Source organism: Saimiri boliviensis, chromosome 1 (genome assembly GCF_048565385.1).
Source record: "Saimiri boliviensis isolate mSaiBol1 chromosome 1, mSaiBol1.pri, whole genome shotgun sequence".
Taxonomy (NCBI): Eukaryota; Metazoa; Chordata; class Mammalia; order Primates; family Cebidae; genus Saimiri; species Saimiri boliviensis.
Window position 1 is genome coordinate 175,692,021 of NC_133449.1, and position 23,416 is coordinate 175,715,436.

General features: G+C 41.8%; 1 protein-coding gene and 1 non-coding gene across 7 annotated transcripts in view; one reads left to right on the forward strand and one right to left on the reverse strand.

Moving 5' to 3' along the window:
* Window positions 1-23,416, reverse strand: part of SEC24A (SEC24 homolog A, COPII coat complex component) — a 77,800-nt gene that overhangs the window by 26,319 nt on the left and 28,065 nt on the right. For 4 of the 6 annotated variants that reach the window (XM_074381470.1, XM_039470467.2, XM_039470453.2 and 1 more), the window contains 9 exons: window positions 21,118-21,275; window positions 20,695-20,867; window positions 19,178-19,280; window positions 14,688-14,814; window positions 12,114-12,223; window positions 7,603-7,715; window positions 6,221-6,339; window positions 3,913-3,968; window positions 2,634-2,840 (listed from right to left, as the gene is read on the reverse strand). In XM_074381470.1, coding sequence (XP_074237571.1) covers window positions 2,634-2,840; window positions 3,913-3,968; window positions 6,221-6,339; window positions 7,603-7,715; window positions 12,114-12,223; window positions 14,688-14,814; window positions 19,178-19,280; window positions 20,695-20,867; window positions 21,118-21,275 — 1,166 coding nt within the window. The other 2 variants (XM_039470459.2, XM_039470471.2) reach the window with 2 other exon arrangements.
* LOC120365651 (U6 spliceosomal RNA) lies at window positions 16,473-16,582 on the forward strand. The gene has a single exon (XR_005580541.1). It is a non-coding gene; the product is annotated as a U6 spliceosomal RNA (small nuclear RNA).

Genomic DNA, 23,416 nt, shown 5'->3' on the forward strand with positions numbered 1-23,416 from the left:
TCCCAAGTAACTGGGACTACAGGCACACACCACCACATCTGGCTAATTTTTTTTTTTTTTTTGAGATGGAGTCTCGATCTATTGCCCAGGCTGGAGTGCAGTGCCGTGATCTTGGCTCACTGCAACCTCCACCTCCTGGGTTCAAAGTGATTCTTCTGCCTCAGTCTCCTGAGTAGCTGGGATTATAGGTGTGTGCCACCACATCCGGCTAATTTTTGTATTTTTAGTAGAGACGGGGTTTTACCATGTTGGTCAAGCTGGTCTCAAACTCCTGACCTTGTAATCCGCCCGCCCTGGCCTCCCAAAGATTACAGGTGTGAGCCACTGCACCTGGCTAATTTTTGTATTTTTAATAGAGATGGGGTTTCACCTTGTGGGCCAGGCTGGCATGGAACTCCAGACCTCAGGTCATCTGCCCGCCTCGGCCTCCCAAAGTGCTGGTCTTACAGGCATGAGCCACTACACCCAGCCATCTTTTTGTTGTTCTTGTTGCCCAAGTTGGAGTGTACTGGCATGAACTCACTGCTGCCTCCTGGACTCAAGTGATCCTCCCACCACAGCCTCCAGAGAAGCTAGGACTACAGGCTCTCAGCATCACACCTGGCTAAATTTTTTGTATTTTTATAGGCTCAGGGTCTCACTATATTTCCCAGGTTTGTCTCAAACTCCTAAGCTCAATCAATCCTTCCACCTCAATCTCCCAAAAAATTATAGGCATAAGCTACCACACCGGACCCTTTATTTTCACCTTATATATAAAGAAACAAAGGGGCAAAGAAATTAAGTAATATTCCAAGTTCCCATGTATAATAAACTGGCAAATAGGCAGTTTGACTCCAGGAATGATATCACACCCAGTATAGTACACAGGTGTCTCTTTCATAATCTTTTGAGAAATGCGGGTCTCAAAAACTTTTATTTTGAGACAGCGTCTCACTCTGTTCTCAGGCTGGAGTACAGTGGCGCAATCTCAGCTCACTGCAATCTCTTCCTCCCGAGTTCAAGCAATTCCCCTGCCTCAGCCTCCCAAGTATCTGAGACTACAGGCACACACCACCACACCCCGTTAATATTTTGTATTTTAGTAGAGACAGGTTTTCACCATGTTGGCCAGGATGGTCCCGATCTCCTGACCTCATGATCTGCCTGCCTTGGTCTCCCAAAGTGCTGGTATTACAGGTGTTAAGTCACCAAGCTTGGCCTCAAAAACTTTTAAGTTTATACACACAAGGTGCACATAAGCACCTTCACCATCAATGTACCAAATAAGACTATTCTTTGTGTGTGTGTGTGTGTGTGTGTGTGTGTGTGTGTGTGTGTGTGTGATGGAGTTTCCCTCTTGTTGCCCAGGCTGAAATGCAATGGTGTGATCTCGGCTCACTGCAACCTCTGCCTCCTGGGTTCAAGTGATTCTCCTGCCTCAGCCTCCCCAGTAGCTAGGTTTACAGGCATGCAACACCATGCCTGGCTACTTTGGTATTTTTAGTAGAGACAGGGTTTCTCCATGTTAGTCAGGCTGGTCTCGAACTCCTGACCTCAGGTGATCTGCCTGCCTTGGCCTCCCAATGTGTTGGGATTACAGGCATGAGCCACTGCACCCAGCCAAATAAAACTATTCTTCTTTATTTATTTCTTTATTTATGAGATGGAGTCTCGCTCTGTTGCCTAGGCTAGAGTGCTGTACATAGTCTCAGCTCAGGGCAACCTCCACCTCCTGGGTTCAAGCAATTCTCCTGCCTCAGCCTCCCAAGTAGCTGGCATTATAGGCACCTGCCACCATGCCCAGCTAATTTTTTATTTTTAGTAGAGCCAGGGTTTCACCATGTTGGCCAGGTTGGTCTCGAACTCCTGACCTCGTGATCCCAAAGGCCTCGGCCTCAGCCTCCCAAAACACTGGGATTACAGGAGTGAACCACCACACCTGGCCATAAGACTACTCTTTTTTTTTTTTTTTTTTTTTTGAGACGGAGTTTCGCTCTTGTTACCCAGGCTGGAGTGCAATGGCGCGATCTCGGCTCACCACAACCTCTGCCTCCTGGGTTCAGGCAATTCTCCTGCCTCAGCCTCCTGAGTAACTGGGATTACAGGCACGCACCACAATGCCCAGCTAATTTTTTGTATTTTTAGTAGAGATGGGGTTTCACCATGTTGACCAGGATGGTCTCGATCTCCTGATCCACCCGCCTCGGCCTCCCAAAGTGCTGGGATTACAGGCTTGAGCCACCGCGCCCAGCCATTGATCTCTTAACCTCGTGATCCACCCGCCTCGGCCTCTCAAAGTGTTGGGATTACAGGCTTGAGCCACGGCGCCCGGCCATAAGACTATTCTTAACTGGTCAGTCAGGTTCCCTTTGTCCCTTTCAAGCATATTCTGTTAGTCTCCCAGGCTGTCTCACTAAAGGCAGGATGAATTGCTACTGGTCTGCTAAAGGTATTACAAATTAAAGAAGGGTGAATCAGGCAGAAAAAAATGTAATAAAATAAAAATGTCTACATGAAAGTTAAACCCTTTACGAATTTCCTTATAGTCCATCCTCCCAACAATTGAGAAATAAATTTAAAGAAACAGGTTCTGTGGTCACAGGGATGGCACAGCAGCATAAATCTTCTCAGACATTTCATGGCTCTCTAACCTTAGCAGATGACCTGTGGTTAGGCTCCTCTCGTGGTTTCAGGGCTCCCACTCCAAGAGTTGGGAGTTGTGTTTGAAAAACAGACATTCGACCACCAGTTGGAGACATCAGCTTAAAGGCAGCTTGAAGTGCAGGCCCCAAGGCACTCTGGGTCTCCAGAGTCTTGGTAAACATTTGTGGCAATGTTTTCAGTAAATCTTGCACAAGCTTGTAAAATAAAGCAAGAAAACTCAAGAGTGTCACAATTAAATTTTTTTTTCACATTTAATCAGTATCTAATACAATAGACAAGACATTGATGATGATCAGAGAATCTACAGACACTAAACAATGAAGTTGGTCAAATGACAAGAAAGCCATTTTAAGTCAACATTATAAATTGGCAAGCAAGACAAATCAAAGTTGGGGCCTTACAGTTCTTGCACATGCAGTAGTCCAGCAAGACTATAAGTCCAAAATGTATCCAAAAGAACCATCACAGTTCAGAGAATTGATATATTTTAATGCCATGAAATATGGCCTGCTCCATCACCTCTACATACTTTATTCTTTTAAGTTCCAAAGTGAGCTTAGCTCTTCCCTGTTGTAAATCTATGATGTCCAGTAACTTTGCCAACTAGTAATATCACTACGAAAGAAAAACAACTACCTTTACAGGTTAGGTTGTACAAATAGAGTTAATGGGGAAAAAATACTTCGCACTATGGCACAGTCACCATTGCCAACAGCAGAGACCACAGACTTGCTAGTTAAAATGTTACCCCTACGGCATATATGCATGTACAGGGTAGACAACATCCCCCCTTCAGACACATTCTGTTCACCTCTCACTGTATTATCTCATGGCAATTTCCAGGCAGGTAATAAGAGTTTCTTCTGAACTGACCCCAATGACACTCTGTGAATCAGAAAAGCAAAGGGCACTGAAAGCAGCCTACCTAATGTGCTTCTATGTAGTGACCAGAAGCTTTATCTCAGCAACCCTCCCAACTTCCCAAATGGCTGGCAAGACAGATTTCCTTCAGGTGTTCCTCCTATATGGAATATGCTTATTTTCTACCCTATTACAAATAACTTGCTTCATTAGGCTTAAAAATGATCAGCTCAGGATTGAACTCAACAGCTGTTCATCTTATTAATTTTAACTATGAGCAAATATAAAATGCTATACATTTTAGAAATGTCACAGAAAGAATCAAAATTTTACTTCAAGTTCATTTCAAAAACATGTTCCTTCAATATTTCAATTAAACATGTCAGGTAGAAAAATGTGCCTTACCTCTTTACTTTCATTTAAGTTTACTAATAAGTTCTCTGGCATAGGTATAAAAACATCTGAAAGAAAAAATACACATTTATTTTAAACAAAATATAATCATTAAAGGTGTTCCAAATATATAACACAAATGTGATTAACCACCCCTTTCGTTAAAGATAAGCCACCTCATCCACTATTACAGCATGGTATACCTATGTCCAAAGAACCACCAAAAAACCACACTGATTCAGGTATCTACTGCAAAATTTTCTGCTTCTTGTCTGCTACCTTGTAAAAGGTATAGACTCCCAATTACAAAATATTTATCTGGGCCGGGTGCAGTGGTACACACCTGTAATCCCAGCACTTCCAGAGGCCTAGGTGGGTGGATGACTTGACTCGGGAGTTTCAGACCAGCCTAGGCAACACGGTAAAACCCTGTCTCTACAAAAAATACAAAAATGAAGCAGGCATGGTGGTACACGCCTGTAGTCCCAGCTACGTGGGAGGACTGCTTGAGCCTAGAAGGTTAAGCCTGCAGTGAGCCAAGTTTGCACGACTGCACTCCCAGGCTAGGCAGGAGGTTGAAACCCTGCCTCCAAAAAAAGAAAAAAGAAAGAAAATATTGATCTGTATTTACTGAGTAAGGGTTTACATAAGTGCTCTGCTTCTTAGGCTAAAGGTAACACTTTACAATCCTGCTTTGACTTCTTTTTTTTTTTTTAAATGGCTGACCCTGGAAGCCAGCCAAAGATACACTGTTGGCATTAAGAAAATTTTTGTGACTAACGTGACACACAAGAATGCTGTCTTTATAAGGAAGCAATACAGCTCACCAATAGTTCATTCAAAAAGCAGATGCTTTCTCATAAAGAAGGCCCACACCAGTGCCTTTAAGAATCGGACTATAGGCTGGGCACAGTGGCTCATGCCTGTAACCCAGCAGTTTGGGAGGCCAAGGGAGGCAGATACTGAAGTCAAGAGATTGAGAACATCCTGGACAACGTGGTGAAACCACTCACCATGTTGGCCAGGCTGGTCTTGTGTTAGCCAGGATGGTCTCTAACTCTTGACCTCAGTATCTGCCTGCCTCGGCCTCCCAAAGTGCTGAGATTACAGACATGAGCCACCTTGATCAACTGAGAATTTCATTGTTTTATAAAGGCTGAATGATATCCCACTTTGCGTTTATACCACATTTTGTTTATTCATCTGTTGATGGCTACTTGGGGTGTTTCCACCTTCTAGCTATTATAAATAATTGCTATTGCTATAAACAATAACGTACAAGGATCTCCTTGAGTCCCTTCTTTCAATTTTTTGGCAAATATATTGAACAGTGGAATTGCTACATTATGTGGTAATTCACCTTTAACTTTGAAGAACTGCTAAGGAATCTTCCACAGCAGCTATACCACTTTATATTATGACCAGCAATGTACCAGGGATGTTTCCACATCCAGGGGCATAAATATTTGCCCCTGTTTTCTCCTTATAGCTCTTAAGTATAGGTCTTTAGTTCATGTCAAGTTAATTTTCTTTACATGGTATAAGATGGTAAAGTTCCAACCTCATTCTTTTACGTAGGCAGTATTGCCACAACTATTTGTTCAGAAAACTGTCTCTTCTCCCACTGATTGGTATAGACACCTTTGTCAAAAATCAATTGACTGGCTGGGCCTGTTGGCTCATGCCTGTAATCCCAGCACTTTTAGGGGCCAAGAGAGGCAAATCACTTGAGGTCAGGAGTTCAAGACCAGCCTGGCCAACATGGTGAAACCTCGTCTCTACTAAAAATACAAAAATTAGCTGGGTGTGGTGGTGCATGCCTCTCATCCCAAGTACTCAGGAGGCTGAGGCAGGAGTATTGCCTGAACCCAGAAGGCAGAGGCTGCAATGAGCTGAGATCGCACCACTCCACTCCAGCCTCAGTGACAGAGTAACCCTCCATCTCACACAAAAAAAAAATCAATTGCCTATATGTGCTAGGCTTTATTCTGAGCTCTCAATTCTATTTCTTTGCTCTATGTCTATCCTCAAATACTTTTTGAATGAATGGGAAGAAGGGGAAAAAAGGCCTAAATTTGATCTGAGTTCTAACATTAACTTGTTTTTGTTGCCTTGTACAGAATTCATGTTGTCTCCATAACCCCCATTTCCTCTTCTAAGAAATAAGAGATTGAACTGAAAGATTCTTACAACTTCAACAATCATGATTTTATACTCAAGATTTTCCCTGATATTGTACAAACAATACTCATCCAATTTGTCAAGTAATCAAGAAATATTTTGAAAACTGGAAATTATGAAAATAGTTATAAATCTATACCTTCGATATCTGAAACTATTAGCATCTGAGGTTGAGAGAGACCTTCTTGAAGACTGTAGAAATGGATTGTACTGTCAAACGTTATGAAGCCAATTTTTGTTCTAGTGTTGCCAGGAAGCCTAAAAACAAATTCGTAAGAATATTTTACCAACTTTTAACTATATACAAATACACATAAAATGTGTCCTAAGAATTACATGCAAATATCTCAATCAATATTATAGAAATTGGCCCAACACAAACAATTGTTTAAACCACCCAATGTTTACCATGAAAACATATGTGACTCTAAGGGAAAACACTACACATAAGCCAAACAATAAAAAAACCATGGCAACAATACAGAAATCCAAAACCAAGTATACCTATAAAGTTACATATAATCACTTAGGAAATGGTATGCTAAAAATATTGAAAAGTATGAAATTTTCCAGACGATTTTAAATTATAAACCATGCTTCAAAATATTATGATACACAAACTCTAAGAACAAAGAAGAACAAAAGCATCTATTTTAAAGAACTACAAATATGTGGAACTACAGCTATATAAGGGAAAAAACAAATTTTCACTCTTGTTCATGAATGGGTGAGTCAGTGACAATCTCATCAAGTCACAATCCCCATTCACAATCTACAGCATTAAAAATACAAATGCTGGCAGGAACAAAAATGAGCTTTTCACCAAAGTGAGAGAGTTACTCCACTTGTGATGAGATTTGTTCTTCTATATTCCTCCATATCACACACAAGCACTATACTTCATGACATAGAAAGGTTACATTTGCTTTGATGGGTTATACTAGGTATCTAAGCACCATTGGAAATAGATATTTTAAGAGACTTAAGACACTTCATAACCAAATGCAATGTATGTATGCTGTTTAAATTGTTACTCCAACAAACTGACAGTAAAAAGACAATTTTGAGACAACTAGGAACAAAAAAGAAACTGGGCATTAGATCATATATGGAATTACTGCTAATTTTCTTGATGCTTTAGTATTATGGTTAGGTATAAAAGTTACTCTTGAAATATGTATAGGTAAAACAGTATGCTGGCTGAGATTTGCTTTAAAATACTCGAGGTAAGAAAAGGTATGTGTGTGAAGGGGAAGGATTAGATGGAGCAAGAACAGCAGAATGCTGAAGATGATGAAGCTGGTGATGACAGGTGCCTGGAGGTTCATTATATTATTCTTCTTACCAACTATAGGTTTAAAAATAATGTTTCTAAGAGGAAGTAAGGCCTAAATTGACAACTGATTTAGGTGAAGTTTTAGAAAATAATTACACAGCTTTCTTTTTTTTGAATTTCAAAAACTACTTATTCATTTAGAACATATTACTAGTTTCAAATTTAAGTTGAATTGAGAAACTTACAAATCCAGATTGTCTAACAAACTCTGGCAAACTGAATTCAAGTATCCAGTTTCGACTGCATTGTGAGACACATCAAATACAAAGAGATACACTGGAGGTTGAGGTGGTCGTAACTGAAGAGAAAAAGATCTTGTTAAGTACATTTAACAGGATTAAGTTTAAACTTATTTGTGGGGTACACATACAGCAAAACAATTTAAAAAGCATCATTTATAAATTGAGTATAGATTATAATAAAAAGGCAAAGCTATACTATATTGTTTATATATATATATATATGAAAAATGAGCTATGATTGCCATAATTCAGAATAGTGTTTTCTCTAGGACAAGAGGGGGAGGAGATGTGATCAGAAGGACTTCTGGCCGGGTGTGGTGGCTCATGCCTATAATCCCAGCACTTTGGGAGGCAGAGGTGGGCGGCTCACCTGAGGTCAGAAGTTTGAGATCAGCCTGACCAACATGGCAAAACCTCGTCTCTACTAAAAATACAAAAAGTAGCCAGGCATGGTGGTGGGTGCCTGTAGTTCCAGCTGCTTGGGAGGCTGAGGCAGGAGAATCGCTTGAACCAGGGAGGCAGAGGTTACAGTGATCCGAGATCACGCCACTGCACTCCAGCCTGGGTGACAAAGTGAGACTCTGTCTCAAAAAAAAAAAGGCGGTTGGGCGGGGGCGGCTTCCGACAGTATTAGCAAAGTTCAATTTCTTGGCTTAGGCAATACTAACAAAAGTGTGTAGTTGATAATGATTCAGTAACCTGAATATTTATGTTTTATTGATTTTTCTATATGTGTGTTGGATTTCACAATTTAGAAAAATTACAGCTCTGAAAGTTACAAGTTAGCTTCATCTGGTTATTTAACCATCAAATTATAGCCAAATCCCATAAAAATATAAGACTATCTTTTTTCTTGGTGTCATGACTCAGATTTTTTTTTTTAGATGGAGTTTCACTCTTGTTACCCAGGCTGGAGTGCAATGGCGCGATCTCGGCTCACCGCAACCTCCGCCTCCTGGGTTCAGGCAATTCTCCTGCCTCTCAGCCTCCTGAGTAGCTGGGATTACAGGCACGCGCCACCATGCCCAGCTAATTTTTTTGTATTTTTAGTAGAGATGGGATTTCACCATGATGACCAGGATGGTCTTGATCTCTTGACCTTGTGATTCACGCACCTCGGCCTCCCAAAGTCCTGGGATTACAGGCGTGAGCCACCGAATCTGGCTTTTTTTTTTTTTTTTTTTTTTTTTAGACAGAGTCTCATCCTGTCCCCCAGGCTGGAGTGCAGTAGCACGATCTCAGCTCACTGCAATCTCCACCTCTTGGGTTCAAGTGATTCTCCTGCCTCAGCCTCCTGAGTAGCTGGGATTACAGGTGCCCACCATCATGCCTGGCTAATTTTTGTATTTTTAGTAGTGATGGGGTTTCACCATGTTGGCCAGGTTAGTCTTGAACTCCTGACCTCAGGTGATCCACCCGCCTCGGCCTCCCAAAGTGCTGGGATTACAGGCGTGAGCCACCGTGTCTGGGCCAAGACTGTATTTTAAATTTCCAAATCCAAAGATTTGTTTTCAGTTCAATAAAAAGCATCAAATAGCCACAATCAGAACTGGGTATATAGTATACAGTCTTCCCTTGGTATCTGCAAGAGATTAAGTTCCATCTCCCACCTGAAATACCAAATCTAAGGATGCTCAATTCCCTTACATGCCATGGTATATTATTTGCATACAACCTAAGTACATCCTTCTGTATACATTAAATCATCTCTAGGTTTTGAAAATAATACCTAATACAACATAAATGCTATATAAATAGTTGTTATACTGTATATTAAAGTTTATATATATATATATATATATATATATATTTTTTTTTTTTTTTTTTTTTTTGAGACAGAGTTTTGCTCTTGTTACCCAGGCTGGAGTGCAATGGCGTGATCTCGGCTCACCGCAACCTCCGCCTCCTGGGTTCAGGCAATTCTCCTGCCTCAGCCTCCTGAGTAGCTGGGATTACAGGAACGTGCCACCATGCCCAGCTAATTTTTTGTATTTTTAGTAGAGACGGGGTTTCACCATGTTGACCAGGATGGTCTTGATCTCTTGACCTCGTGATCCACCCGCCTCGGCCTCCCAAAGTGCTGGGATTACAGGCGTGAGCCACCGCGCCCGGCCTATTTTTTTTTTAAAGAAAAGGTCTCACTTTGTCACCAAGGCTGGAGTACAGTGATGCAATCATAGCTCACGGCAGCCTTGAACTCCTGGGCTCAAACAATTCTTCCATCTCAGCCTCCCAAGTACCTGGGACTGTAAGCACACACCACCACTCCTAAAATTTTTATAGAGATGGGGTCTCACTATGTTGCCCAGGCTGGTCTCAAACTGTTGGCTTCAAGCAATCCTCCTCCCTTGGCTTCCCAAAGTGCTGGGATTATAGGTGTGAGCCACCGCATCTATCCTATAATATTTTTTACTGTGTTTTTCTGAACATTTTCGATCCATGGGTAGTTAAATCCATGGATGCAGAACTCGTGGATACAGTCAACTGTATTTTTATATATTTTTGCATGTATCACTTACCAAATTCACATAACCTGCCTGTCAAGAGACAAGCCAGAAAGGAGCAAAAACCTTCTGCAATAGTTTCTAAATTTAAAGGAAGCATTTTTGCAAAACATGGGCGATAAAGGGAAACTAGACAGGTAAATTCAAAAGAATAGGTGCTTCTGTTTTGTTTGTTTGTTTGTTTGAATCCAATTAAAAAACAAGTACTCAGCCAGGCGCGGTGGCTCAAGCCTGTAATCCCAGCACTTTGGGAGGCTGAGGTGGGTGGATCACGAGGTCAAGAGATGGAGACCATCCTGGTCAACATGGTGAAACCCTGTCTCTACTAAAAATACAAAAAACTAGCTGGGCGTGGTGGCGCATGCTTGTAATCCCAGCTACTTAGGAGGCTGAGGCAGGAGAATTGCCTGAGCCCAGGAGGTGGAGGTTGCGGTGAGCCGAGATCGCGCCATTGCACTCCAGCCTAGGTAACAAGAGCGAAACTCCGTCTCAAAAAAAAAAAAAAAAAAAAAAAAACCAGGTACTCGGCTGGGTGCGGTGGCTCATGCCTGTAATCCTAGCACTTTGGGAGGCCAAGGTGGGTGGATCACCTGAGGTTTAGGAGTTCAAGACCAGCCTGGCCATCATGGTGAAACCCCATCTTAAAAAACAAAACAACTGGCCAGGTGCAGTGGCTCACACCTGTAATCCAAGCACTTTGGAGGCCAAGGTGGGTGGATCACCTGAGGTTGGGAGTTCAAGACCAGCCTGACCAACATGGTGAAACCTCGTCTTAAAAAAAAAAAAAAAAAAAAAACAGGTACTCTGCAGATGGCTATTACCAATCAGTTAAGTCCACTTAGGGGAACAAAATGTTTTCTTTTCTTTTCTTATTTTTGAGACAGAGTCTTGCTCAGTTGCCAAGGCTAGAGTGCAGTGGTGCAATCTCCGCTCACTGCAACTCCACCTACCAGGTCAAATAATTCTCCTGCCTCAGCCTCCTGAATAGCTGGGATTACAGGTATGATCCTGACCTCATGATCCACCCGCCGCAGCCTCCCAAAGTGAGATGGAGATCTTGCTCTGTCACCAGAGCAACCGCGGTGTCACCACCATGGCTGGCCTTATTTTAGTGTATCTTGGCCAGGTGCTGTAGCTCCTGCCTGTAATCCAAGCACTTTGGTTGGCTGAGGCAGGCAGATCACAAGGTCAGGAGTTCGAGACTAGCCTGATCAACATGTTGAAACCCCATCTTTACTAAAAATACAAAAATTAGCCGGGTGTGGTGGTGCGTGCCTGTAATCCCAGCTACTCGGGAGGCTGAGGTAAGAAAATCACTTGAACTCGGGAGGTGGAGGTGCAGTGAGTCATGATTGAACCACTATACTCCAGACTGGGAGACAGAGCGAGATTCTGTCATTAAAAAAACAAAAAGTAATTATGAGCCCAATATTATTTTGGAAATTTCTGGATGTCACACAAGACATTTAAATGGGACTTTACATAAACCTTTATCTTTCAAATATACCCTTACATACTAATTACTAGTAAACAAATATTACACTTTTATACATTTAAAAACATAAAATTTTTGCTGGGCACAGTGGTTCATGCTTGTAATCCCAGCACTTTGGGAGGCCAAGATGGGCAGATCATTTGAGCCCAGGAGTTCGAGACCAGTCTGGGCAACATGGCAAAACCCTGTTTCTACTAAAAATAAGCCAGGTGTGGTAGTACATGCCTATAGCCCCAGCTACTCAGGAGGCTGAGGTGGGAGATCACTTGAGCATGGGAGGTCGAGGCTGCAGCGAGCCATGATCATGCCACTGCACTCCAGGATGGGCAATGGGAGTGAGACTGTGTCTCAAAAAAAAAATTTAAAAATAAAATTTTGTTAAAGGATGTCATATTGTTTTACTTAAAACCTGGTAATAAAAACTGGGTATACTGTATTAAAAAATTAAAGTTTACCATGTATTCTGAAGGAGCCATAAACTCAATAGTAGCATTTTGAACTTCAGGTCTTCTGTGAGGTTCTCCATAAACTCTGGTCAAAGGGTTGTACAAGAACTCCTCAGGAACTATAACAATACACATATTGAAAAAACTGAAAGGATTAATATAATATACCTTGCATTTGGCCACTTTCTTGCTTGAAAAGGTGATTAAAAACTCATTAAATGCCAATTCTTTTCTTTTTTTTTGAGACAGAGTCTCACTCTGTTGCCTAGGCTAGAGCGCAGCAGTGCCATCTTGGCTCACTGCAACCTCTGTCTCCCGGCTTCAAGTGATTCTCCTGCCTCAGCCTCCCAAGTAGCTAGGATTAAGGCATACACCACCATGCTGGCTAAATTTTTAATAGAGACGGAGCTTCTTCATGTTGGTCAGGCTGGTCTCAAACTCCTGACCTCTGGTTCGGCCTCCCAAAGTGCTGGGATTACAGATGTGAGCCACTGCACCTGGCCTATTTTCTTAAATTTCACAATTATACAAGAATATTAACATTTGACATATGAAATGTATAGACTCTGGCTGGCACTACAAGCTATGGTTAAGACAATTTCAGAGGTCAAGGTCATAAGGTTTAGTGAGTTTTATTAATTAATGAGACCTTTATGGAACATCAGTTACCTACCACTTATAAGACATTAGTGGTCGAAGAAAATTTTCTAAATTAATTATCATTGTATCTGTCTTCCTATTAATTGTTCAGAAATACAAATCCCTGTACACTCTAAAGGGTAAGCTATAGTTCATGAAATAGCCTGGTTTGCATATGAAAGAGGCTTCAACTTTTATTACAATTTCATTTTGTATATTAAAGCACAAAACCCTAAAGATTTTAAAGGTATGCTAAATACTACATTTTATGAATTATTATAGTGCAAAAGTAAGTTCTTAACCTATTCTTACTTTTCTATACTCAAAAGAAAACACACACAAACGATAAAACGCTTAAAAAACTCTTGGTTCTTGCCAGGCACGGTGGCTCAAGCCTGTAATCCCAGCACTTTGGGAGGCCGAGGCGGGTGGATCACGAGGTCAAGAGATTGAGACCATCCTGGTCAACATGGTGAAACCCCGTCTCTACTAAAAATACAAAAAATCAGCTGGGTATGGTGGTGTGTGCCTGTAATCCCAGCTACTCAGGAGGCTGAGGCAGGAGAATTGCCTGAACCCAGGAGGCGGAGGTTGCAGTGAGCCGAGATCGCGCCATTGCACTCCAGCTCTGGGCAACAAGAGCGAAACTCTGTCTCAAAAAAAAAAACTCTTGGTTCTTAAAAGACTCTTGGCTGATGCATAGCCACTGCACTCTAGCCTGGGCAACATAGCAAGACTCTGTCTCTTTAAAAAAAAAAAAATTCTTGGCCAGGTAAAGTGGCTCATGCCTGTAATCCCAGCACTTTGGGAGGCTGAGTCAAGAGGATCACTAGAGGTCAGGAGTTCTACACCAGCCTGGCCAACATGGCGAAACGCCACCTCTACTAAAAATATAAAAATTAGCCAGGCATGGTGGCAGGCACCTGTAATCTCAGCTACTTGGGAAGCTGAGGCAGGAGAATGGCTTGAACCTGGGAAGCAGAGGTTGTAGTAAGCCAAGATAGTGCCACTGCACCCCAGCTTTGGTGACAGAGTGAGACTCTCCATCACAAAACAAAAACAAAAACAAAACTCTTATATTCCTCTATTTCCCAAATCTTTCAAACAGACACGGTGGATACTGGCACACCCATTTCCTTCTCTAATCCCAACAGGAAAACTGTGACATAGTTACTAAGAGAAACCTCCTCCTTCTCAATCACTGAGAAAACCACATTTTAACTAACCTTCTAGTACGGCCCACCTCCCTTCATTCAGCAGTGAATGAATTGGGCAGCTACTGTGAACTTACTTCTTTTCACCCTAGAGAAAAGGCATGGGACAATTTCTAAATAAAAATGTTTCTTAAATTTCTGGCCTAAGTAATATCATGAAATATACCATTCATTATATGCCCAATACAACATAAAAAAAGAATATCCATGTAATACTATTATTTTTTGCTTAAAAAATAATTAAATTTATTTATAAATATAAATACATAGAAAAAAGTTAACAGTAGTTTTCTCTGAGTGGAAGGATTGATTACAGGTAAATAAAAGGGTTTTTTTAAAACAAAACAAAACAAAACAAAACTGTGCTTTGTATTATCTGATTTCCCTACAATGAAAGGAGAAATGTTTGGCTGGGTGCGGTGGCTCACGAGGCTGGGGGATCATGAGATCAGGAGTTCAAAACCAGATTGGCCAACATGGTGAAACCCTGTCTCTACTGAAAAATACAAAAATTAGATGGGCATGGTTGTTTGTGCTGTAATCCCAGCTGCTTGGGAGGCTGTGATAGGAGAACTGCGGTAGAACTGCTTGAACCGGGACCCAGGCATAGGCTGTAGTGAGCCTAGCCGAGATCACGCCACTGCACTCCAGCCTGGGCTACAGAACGAGACTCTATCTCAAAAAAAAAGAAAGTAGAAATGTTTAAATGTTTCAAAAAAGCATGTCATACCATCATTTACTCGATAACATAAGTTACACTTCCATCTCCTTTGATCAAGAAAGCTGACAAAAGGATTGATGTACGTCCTGCATGAACGGCATCTCACAATTGTACTGGAGGTAACCACAGGCAACTGCTGAAAAAAACAGAATTATCTTTGTAAAGGAATAATCATCATGTTGAAAATGTAACCATTAATCCATCCTGTCTAAATAACTGTTGGGATATTATCATTTTCAAGAAAACCTAGAGTACAAGATGTACCTAAACTGCCACACACAAATCATGTAGCTGAAATGCATTCATTTTAAACCCTATTGTTTTGCTCCAGGACCATTCTTATTAAAATTTGCCTTTTTAAAAAAAGTATTGGCTGGGCACAGTGGCTCACACATAATTCCAGCACTTTGGGAGGCCAAGGCGGAAGGATGGCTTGAAGCCAGGAGTTTGAGCCCAGCCTGGGCAACACAGTGAAACCTGACCCTCTCAAAGGATTTAAAAAATTAGCCTGGTGTGGTGACTTGGGTTGAGGTGGGAGGATCACTTGAGCATGGAAGGTCAAGGCTGCAGTGAGTCATGATTGAGACTCTGCACTCTAGCATGGGCAACAAAGCAAGACCCAGTCTCAAAAAATAAAATAAAATAAAATAAAAATTTAACAAGAATGTATTTTCTCATTAAACGTTCACATTGCAAAACCAAAATAGTAGGCCAGGCACTGTGGCCAACACCTACGTCTAAAATCCCAGCACTTTAAGAGGCCAAGGCGAGTGGATCACCTGAGGTCGGGAGTCTGGGACCAATCTGTGCAAGAAAGTAAGACCCTGTCTCTATTTTAAAGATAAAAATCTCCCAGGCCGAGCATGGTGGTTCATGCTTGTCATCCCAGCACTTGGGAGGCCGAGGTGAGCAGATCGCCTGAGGTTGGGAGTTTGAGACTAGCTTGACCAACATGGAGAAACCGTGTCTCTACTAAAAATACAAAATTAGCCAGGATGGTGGCACATGCCTGTAATCCCAGCTATCCAGGAGGCTGAGGCAGGAGAATTGCCTGAACCTGGGAGGCAGAAGTTGCGGTAAGCCAAGATCACGCCATTGCACTCCTACATAGGCAACAAGAGAGAAACTCCATCTCAAAAAAAAAAAAAAAATCCCAGTACTTTGAAAGGCAAAGCAGGGGGATCACCTGAGGATGGGACCTCGAGACCAATCTAAGCAATAGAGCAAAAGCCCATCTCTGCCAAAAAAAAAAAAAAAAAAGTTTTAAAATAAATAAATAGGCCAAGCATGGTGGCTCACACCTGTAATCCCAGCACTTTGGGAAGCTGAGGTAGATGCCTGAGGTCAGGAGTTCCAGACCAGCCTGGCCAACATAGTGAAACCCTGTCTCTACTAAAAACACAAAAAATTCACCAGATGTGATGGCGGCACCTGTAACCCCAGCTACTTGAGAGGCTGAGGCAGGAGAATTGCTTGAACCCAGGAGATGGAGATTGCAGCGAGCCAAGATTGTGCCACCACACTCTAGCCTGGACAACAAGAATGAAACTCCATCTCAAAAATAAATAAATAAATAAAGTTAAAAAATAAAACCAAATTGGTAAATTTACAATGTACTTTGGCATGGATGGTAAAGTAAAAAAAACCAACTCTAAAATATATGACCAATGAAATTATTACGGTTTTTTGATGTTACATTAAGAGGCCTACTTAGTTTTCAACTGTAATAAAGTAAGGTGAGGTTAATTTAAATAATCAATTAAACTTTGGAATTATGCTGCTAAAGTTTATCCAGTGCTCACTTTGGCAGCACATATACCAAAATTGGAATGATACAGGGAAGATTAGCATGGCCCCAGCGCAAGGATGACACGCAAAAAATTCATGAAGGGTTCCATATTAAAAAAAAAAAGTTTACCCCACATATTAAAGGTTCTAAAGGCAGGCTGGGCACAGTGGCTCATGCCTGTAATCCTAGCACTTTGGGAAGCTGAGGTGGGTGAATCACGAGGTCAGGAGATCGAGACCATCCTGGCCAACATGGTGAAACCCTGTCTATTAAAAAAAAAAAAAAAAAGTTCTAAAGTCTTAGCTGGGTATAGTGGTCAGTGCCTACAGTTCCACTTACTCTGTCTGGAGGCTGAGGCAGGAGGACTGCTTGAGCCCAAGAGTTCAAGGCTGCAGTGACCTATGATCATGGAACTGCACTCTAACCTGGGTGACAACGAGATAACCGGTCTCTAATAAAATAAATAAATAAATAGCAGTAAATACATGGGAAGGGTCTTTGTAAGACTATCAGATTCTGGGAGATTTGTTTTGATTATCAGAAACCCTGAGACAGGTGAAAGAAATGTTTTTGCTTATATTGATCAACTTGACTGAGAGCCAGTGCCTTGGACAACAATGACATATCATCTCATCTTTAAAAGAAGGTTTTATTTATTCATCTTTTTTTTTAGTCTCAGTCTTGTTGCACAGCCTGGAGTGCAGTGTGGGATCTTGGCTCACTGCAAACCTCTGCCGCCTAGGTTCAAGTGATACTCTTGCCTGAGCCTCCCCAGTTGCTGGGATTATAGGTGTGTGTCACCACCCTCAGCTAAATTTTCTAGTTCTGGTGGAGATGAGATTCACCATGTTGGCCAGGCTGATCTTGAACTCCTGACCTCAGGTGATCTGCCAGCCTCAGCCTCCCAAAGTGCTGGGATTACAGGTGTGAGCCACCACACCTGGCCTTTATCTATTTTTTAAGAGAAAGATCTCTTAAAAAATAGATAATCCTCAGCAACATAGTTAAGACTCTGCTTCTTAAAACAAACAAACAAACAAACAAACAAAAAACAGTACAAGCAATAAAATCCTATCACCACCAAAAAAAAAAAAAATCCTAGTAAGCAAAGAAGGTGTGTTTTGGGAAAGTCAGCAATCCTCAAGAATACATGGCTACAGAGCTTTAGGACAAAGGTAGATCAGTTTCTTTTTTCTTTTGAAACAACTTCTTTTTTGATACAGGGTCTCTGTCACCCAGGCTGGACTGCAGTGGTACAATCATGTCTCAAGTTCAGCCTCAACCTCCTAGGCTCAAGTGATCCTCCCACCTCAGCCTCCCAAGTAGCCAGGATTGGCTGGTCTTGAACTCCTGGACTGAAGTAATTCTCTCACCTTGCCCTCCCAAAGTGCTGGGATTACAGGCCATGAGCCACCATGTCTGGCTTAAAGCAACTTTTTTTTTTTTTGAGGCAGAGTCTCGCTCTTGTTGCCCAGGCTGGAGTGCAATGGCAGGATCCTGGCTCACCACAACCTCTGCCTCCCAGGTTCAAGCAATTCTCCTGCCTCAGCCTCCCAAGTAGCTGGGATTACAGGCATGTGCCACCACATCCAACCAATTTTTTATTTTTAGTAGAGACAGGTTTTCTTCATGTTGGTCAGGTTGGTCTTGAACTCTTGACCTCAGGAGATCCACCTGCCTCGGCCTCCCAAAGTGCTGGGATTATAGGTGTGAGCCACTGCGCCCGGCCCAGTGCAACTTTATAAAATAACAAATTTTACTCCAACAATGACAGAATGGGAAGACCAGGGTAAAGTACTTCAATGGGTAAATAATTCACAGCCTATTAAAATAGTATAATTCATTTATTTAGTTTCTCTCAGTACCCCTATTCTATTAATACAGTACTTTTTGAATTTTCCAGCAATATATTTCCTTTACCTAGTTTTTGAAAGTGTTTAGTAATAAAACGTTTGGTTGAATTGTAAGTAAAGAAATCTGTCAATCATCAACTTCCTGAAGATAGATTAAACAAATTCTATGTGTGATTCTTGCATTGTTGCAGAAAATTTTCACCACGAAGATAATTCTGCACAAAACACATTTACTTTCACTAAAGAAGCTAGGTGCAGTGGCTCATGCCTATAAATCCCAGCACTTTGGGAGGTAGGCAGATCACCTGAGTCAGTTCGAGACCAGTCTGCCAACGTGGTGAAATACTGTCTCTACAAAAAAATACAAAAATTAGCTGGGTGTGGTGGCAGGTACCTGTAATGTCAGCTACTCAGGAAGGTCAGGCAAGTGAATCGCCTGAACCTGGGAGGCAGAGGTTGCAGTGAGCTGAGATCTCACAATTGGACTCCAGCTTGGGAAACAGAGAGAGACCCCACCTCAGATTAAGAAAAAAAGAAAAGAAGCTGGGCATTGTGGCTCACGCCTGTAAATTCCAGCACTTTGAGAGGTCAAGGTGGGAGGATAACAAGGTCAGAAGTTCAAGACCAGCCTGGCCAAGATGGTGAAACCCCATCTCTGCTAAATATTAGCTGGGCCCAGTGGCAGAACCCTGTAATCCCAGCTACTTGGGAGGCTCAGGCAGGAAATCGCTTGAACTCAGGGGTGGGGCGGAAGTTGCAGTGAGCCGAGATTGCACCACTGCACTCCAGCCTGGGCAACAGAGGAAGACTCCATCTCAAAAAAAAAAATAACAGAAAAGAAAAGAAAGGAAACATACCACTAAGTCTTTGAAAGGATGAAGCAGCAGCCCCAAAGGAAGTTTGGCTTTATTCAGTAAGGCCTGAGTCTGAGGAATGCTAGTCAGTGTGCATCGAAATAACCTATATCAAAGTAAAAAGTATGTATAAGTTGCAGTTATGATTACTTTTGAACAAAATAACTTCAAAGATTTAAAAGGTATACATTTTAATACTGGATCAGATTACAGATGAAATATCAATAGATCCTCTGAAATTTTATCCCATTTAAATATTTAAGTCTAAGTCCTATGCAGAAATAAGATGGTTTATCCTACATTATATAACTAAAACACAGTCTCGTCTTGGCTTGTGTGCAGAACAGTCTAAACTTATTTTTTGTTATGTAAGTGACACTGGAATTAAATTAAATTTAGGTGGCAGCCCAAATTGCAAAGTTTATTATTTAAAAGTTCAGGACAGGCACAGTGGCCCAAGCCTGTAATCCTAGCACTTTGGCAGGCTGAGGCAGGCAGATCACCTGAGGTTGGGAGTTCGAGACCAGCCTGACTAACATGGAGAAACCCCATCTCTACTAAAAATATAAAATCAGCCAGGCGTGGTGGTGTATGCTTGTAGTCCCAGCTACTTGGGAGGCTGAGGCGGGAGAATCACTTGAACCCGGGTAGCAGAGGTTGCAGTGAGCCAAGATTGTACCACTATACTCTAGCCTGGGCAACAAGAGTGAAACTCTGTCTCAAAAGAAAAAAAGAAGTTCAGGTTTACTGAAGATTCTAATTCTAAATACAATTTAAAGGTACCAAATTTAATTTATCAGAAATTCTTGATCACACACATTTAAGCTTATGGTAAGTTTTTAGGAAGAAAAAAAGTATTATGTTTGTTATGAAATCAAATTTAAATGACAACAAATAAAGGATTATGTAGAATAAAATCCCTGTACTTTGAAGAAAGAATGTAACCACCATAATGATAATGAATTTCATAATCTCATTAGAGCTGATAAGAACAAAATCGGTTCAGGTGTTACATCCCTATTTCTTGACATAGGACTTTTCTTTCTTTTTTTTTTTTTTTTTGAGACGGAGTTTTGCTCTTGTTACCCAGGCTGGAGTGCAATGGTGCGATCTCGGCTCACTGCAACCTCCGCCTCCTGGGTTCAGGCAATTCTCCTGCCTCAGCCTCCTGAGTAGCTGGGATTACAGGCACGCGCCACCATGCCCAGCTAATTTTTTGTATTTTTAGTAGAGACGGGGTTTCACCATGTTGACCAGGATGGTCTCGATCTCTCGACCTCGTGATCCACCCGCCTCGGCCTCCCAAAGTGCTGGGATTACAGGCTTGAGCCACCGCGCCCGGCCGACATAGGACTTTCCAAACGTCTATTAAGTAAACAAGTAAAAGAGTTCTACCTTGTGTATCCAGAACTTCTTTCATAAATTAATAATTTGTACAGCTTATTCATAACAACTGACGTGCTGCCCCAAAAAGCAAGAAAATTTTTAGGACACGAATAATGTCATATCTGAAGCCTTACTCTGGATTACAGTTGAGTTTCTGGATGTCTTCATGCAAATTTGGAACTGGAGGCTGCAAAGGTGTTGATGGAAGCATGTTTCTTTCTTGAAGAAGATTGACAACTCTTAGACCCTCTGGATGTAGACTTAATCCACTCATGCTTGTGGTTAAATGATTAGCACCTAAGGGAGTCTACAATTTCAAAGTAAGTAACTTTTATTAAGTGTGTAGAAAAGTGGTTAATTTCTCTGTAAATAACAAGTGTAATTTAGATCTCTTGGCCAATCTTTTGGTTCTGGAAAAATGTGTAAAGACAAAGGCTTTATGATATATCCATTATTACTCTAATTGGTTATAAAAATGTATAAGATATCTTTCTAAAACTTTCTTCATGTGTATACCAAATGGAGAAATAGGTTAAAGAAAATCCCAAAAAGTTTACCTGAGTAAAGGCTTGTGGCCCACTTGAGTAATTCAAAGAAGAGGGTGGCATTCCAGTTGCACCAGGTGGTGTGTTCTGATAACCAGGCAGTAAGGAGGGATATGAATATCCAACACTTCGGCTCATTTTGGGATTCTTGATAGTAAGCTGTGGTGTTGCTAGAAACAAGGTAACTTTTAAGTTCTACTTTATACTCCAGAATACCTAATTTATTAAAAAAACATTTTTTTGGAGAAAGAGTTTCAATATTGCCCAGGCTGCAGTACAGTGGGGCAATCACACCTCACCACAGCCTTAACCTCCTGGGCTCAAGTGATCCTCCTGCGTCGGCCTCCCAAGTAGCTGAAACAAGTAGTATATGCCACCATGCCTGGCTAATGTTTTTGTATTTTTTGTAGAGATGGGAGTTCACCATGTTGTCCAGGCTGGGATTACAGGCATAAGCCACCATGCCTGGCCCAGAATGTTTTAAATCAACACATAAATCTAATAAATTATAGATATTATAACTCCAAAATTCTTTGGATAATTTAATACTTTCATTTATCAACTTTGTAAAATAAGACACACACCAGTAACAAAGTAATAGCAATGATTAAAATCTATTTATTTCATTTTTTGAGACAAGAGTCTCACTCTGTCATCCAGGCTGGAGTGCAGTGGCACAATCTCAGCTCATTGCAACCCCTGCCTCCTGGGTTCAAGTGACTCTCCTACTTCAGCTTTCTGAGTAGCTAGGACAATAGTCGTGTGCCACCACATCTGGCTAATTTTTGTATGTTTAGTAGAGACAGGGTTTCACTATGTTGGCCAGACTGGTCTCAAACTCCTGACCTCAGGTGATCTGCTTGCCTTGGCCTCCCAAAGTGCTGGTATTATAGGCATGAGCCACTGTGCCTGGCCAAAAATCTAGTTAATAGATTTATCCTAATTAATATTTTATACTATAGTAGTAGACACATAAAAACTAGTTCAGCCGGGCGCAGTGGCTCAAGCCTGTAATCCCAGCACTTTGGGAGGCCGAGGCGGGTGGATCACGAGGTCAAGAGATCGAGACCATCCTGGTCAACAGTGAAACCCCGTCTCTACTAAAAATACAACAAATTAGCTGGGCATGGTGGCGCGTGCCTGTAATCCCAGCTACTCAGGAGGCTGAGGCAGGAGAATTGCCTGAACCCAGGAGGCGGAGGTTGCGGTGAGCCGAGATCGCGCCATTGCACTCCAGCCTGGGTAACAAGAGCGAAACTCTGTCTCAAAAAAAAAAAAAAAAAAACTAGTTCACACAGTTAACTTACTTTCCTATCGGCTGGGTGTGGGGGCTCATGCCTGTAATCCCAGCACTTTGGGAGGTTGAGGCAGGTAGATCACTTGAGGTCAGGACTTGGAGACCAGCCTGGCCAACATGGTGAAATCCCATCCATCACTACTAAAAAATAAAAAAAATTAGCCAAGTGTGGTAGCACGCGCCAATCCGGGAGGCAGAGGTTGCAGTGAGCTGAGATTGTGCCCACTACACTCCAGCTTGGGCGACAGAGGGAAACTCTGTCTCAAAAAAACAAACAAACAAAAGAACAGTTAATTTACTTTCATATAATGCATTAAATTTTGTATTCAGACTAAAATTTTAATTTAAAACAACTTTAATAAAAACATTCAGCTGGGCTCACACCTGTAATGCCAGCTCTTTGGGAGGCCTATGCTGGTGGATCACGAAGCTAGGAGATTGAGACTATCCTGGTTACCACAGTGAAACCCTGTCTCTACTAAAAAAAAAAATTAGCTGGGGTGGTGGCAAGCGCCTGTAGTCCCAGCTACTTGGGAGGCTGAGGCAGGACAATCACTTGAACACAGGAGGGGGAGGTTGCAGTGAGCAGAGATCACACCACTGCACTCCAACCTGGTGACAGAGCGAGACTCCCTCTCAAAACAAAACCAAAACAAAACATCCTAAAAGGGCTGGGTGAGGTGGTTCACACCTGTAATCCCAGCAAATCAGAGAACCAAGGCAGGAGGGATCCCTTCAGGCCAAGGGTTCAAGACCAGCTTAGGCAATATAGTGAGAATCCCTCCCATGTCTACAAAAATAAAAAAACTAGCCTGGCATGATAGCATATGCCTGTAGTCCCTGCCACTCCAGAAGGGTGAGGTGGAAGATCGCCTGAGTGCCGGTATTTGAGGCTGCAGTGAGCTATAACAGTGCTGCTGCACTTGAGCCTGGGTGACAGAGACCTTGTCCCTAAAAAAAATATATCCTAAATGTGTTCTACAGTCAAAACATAGTAATAATAAAGTCCATGAT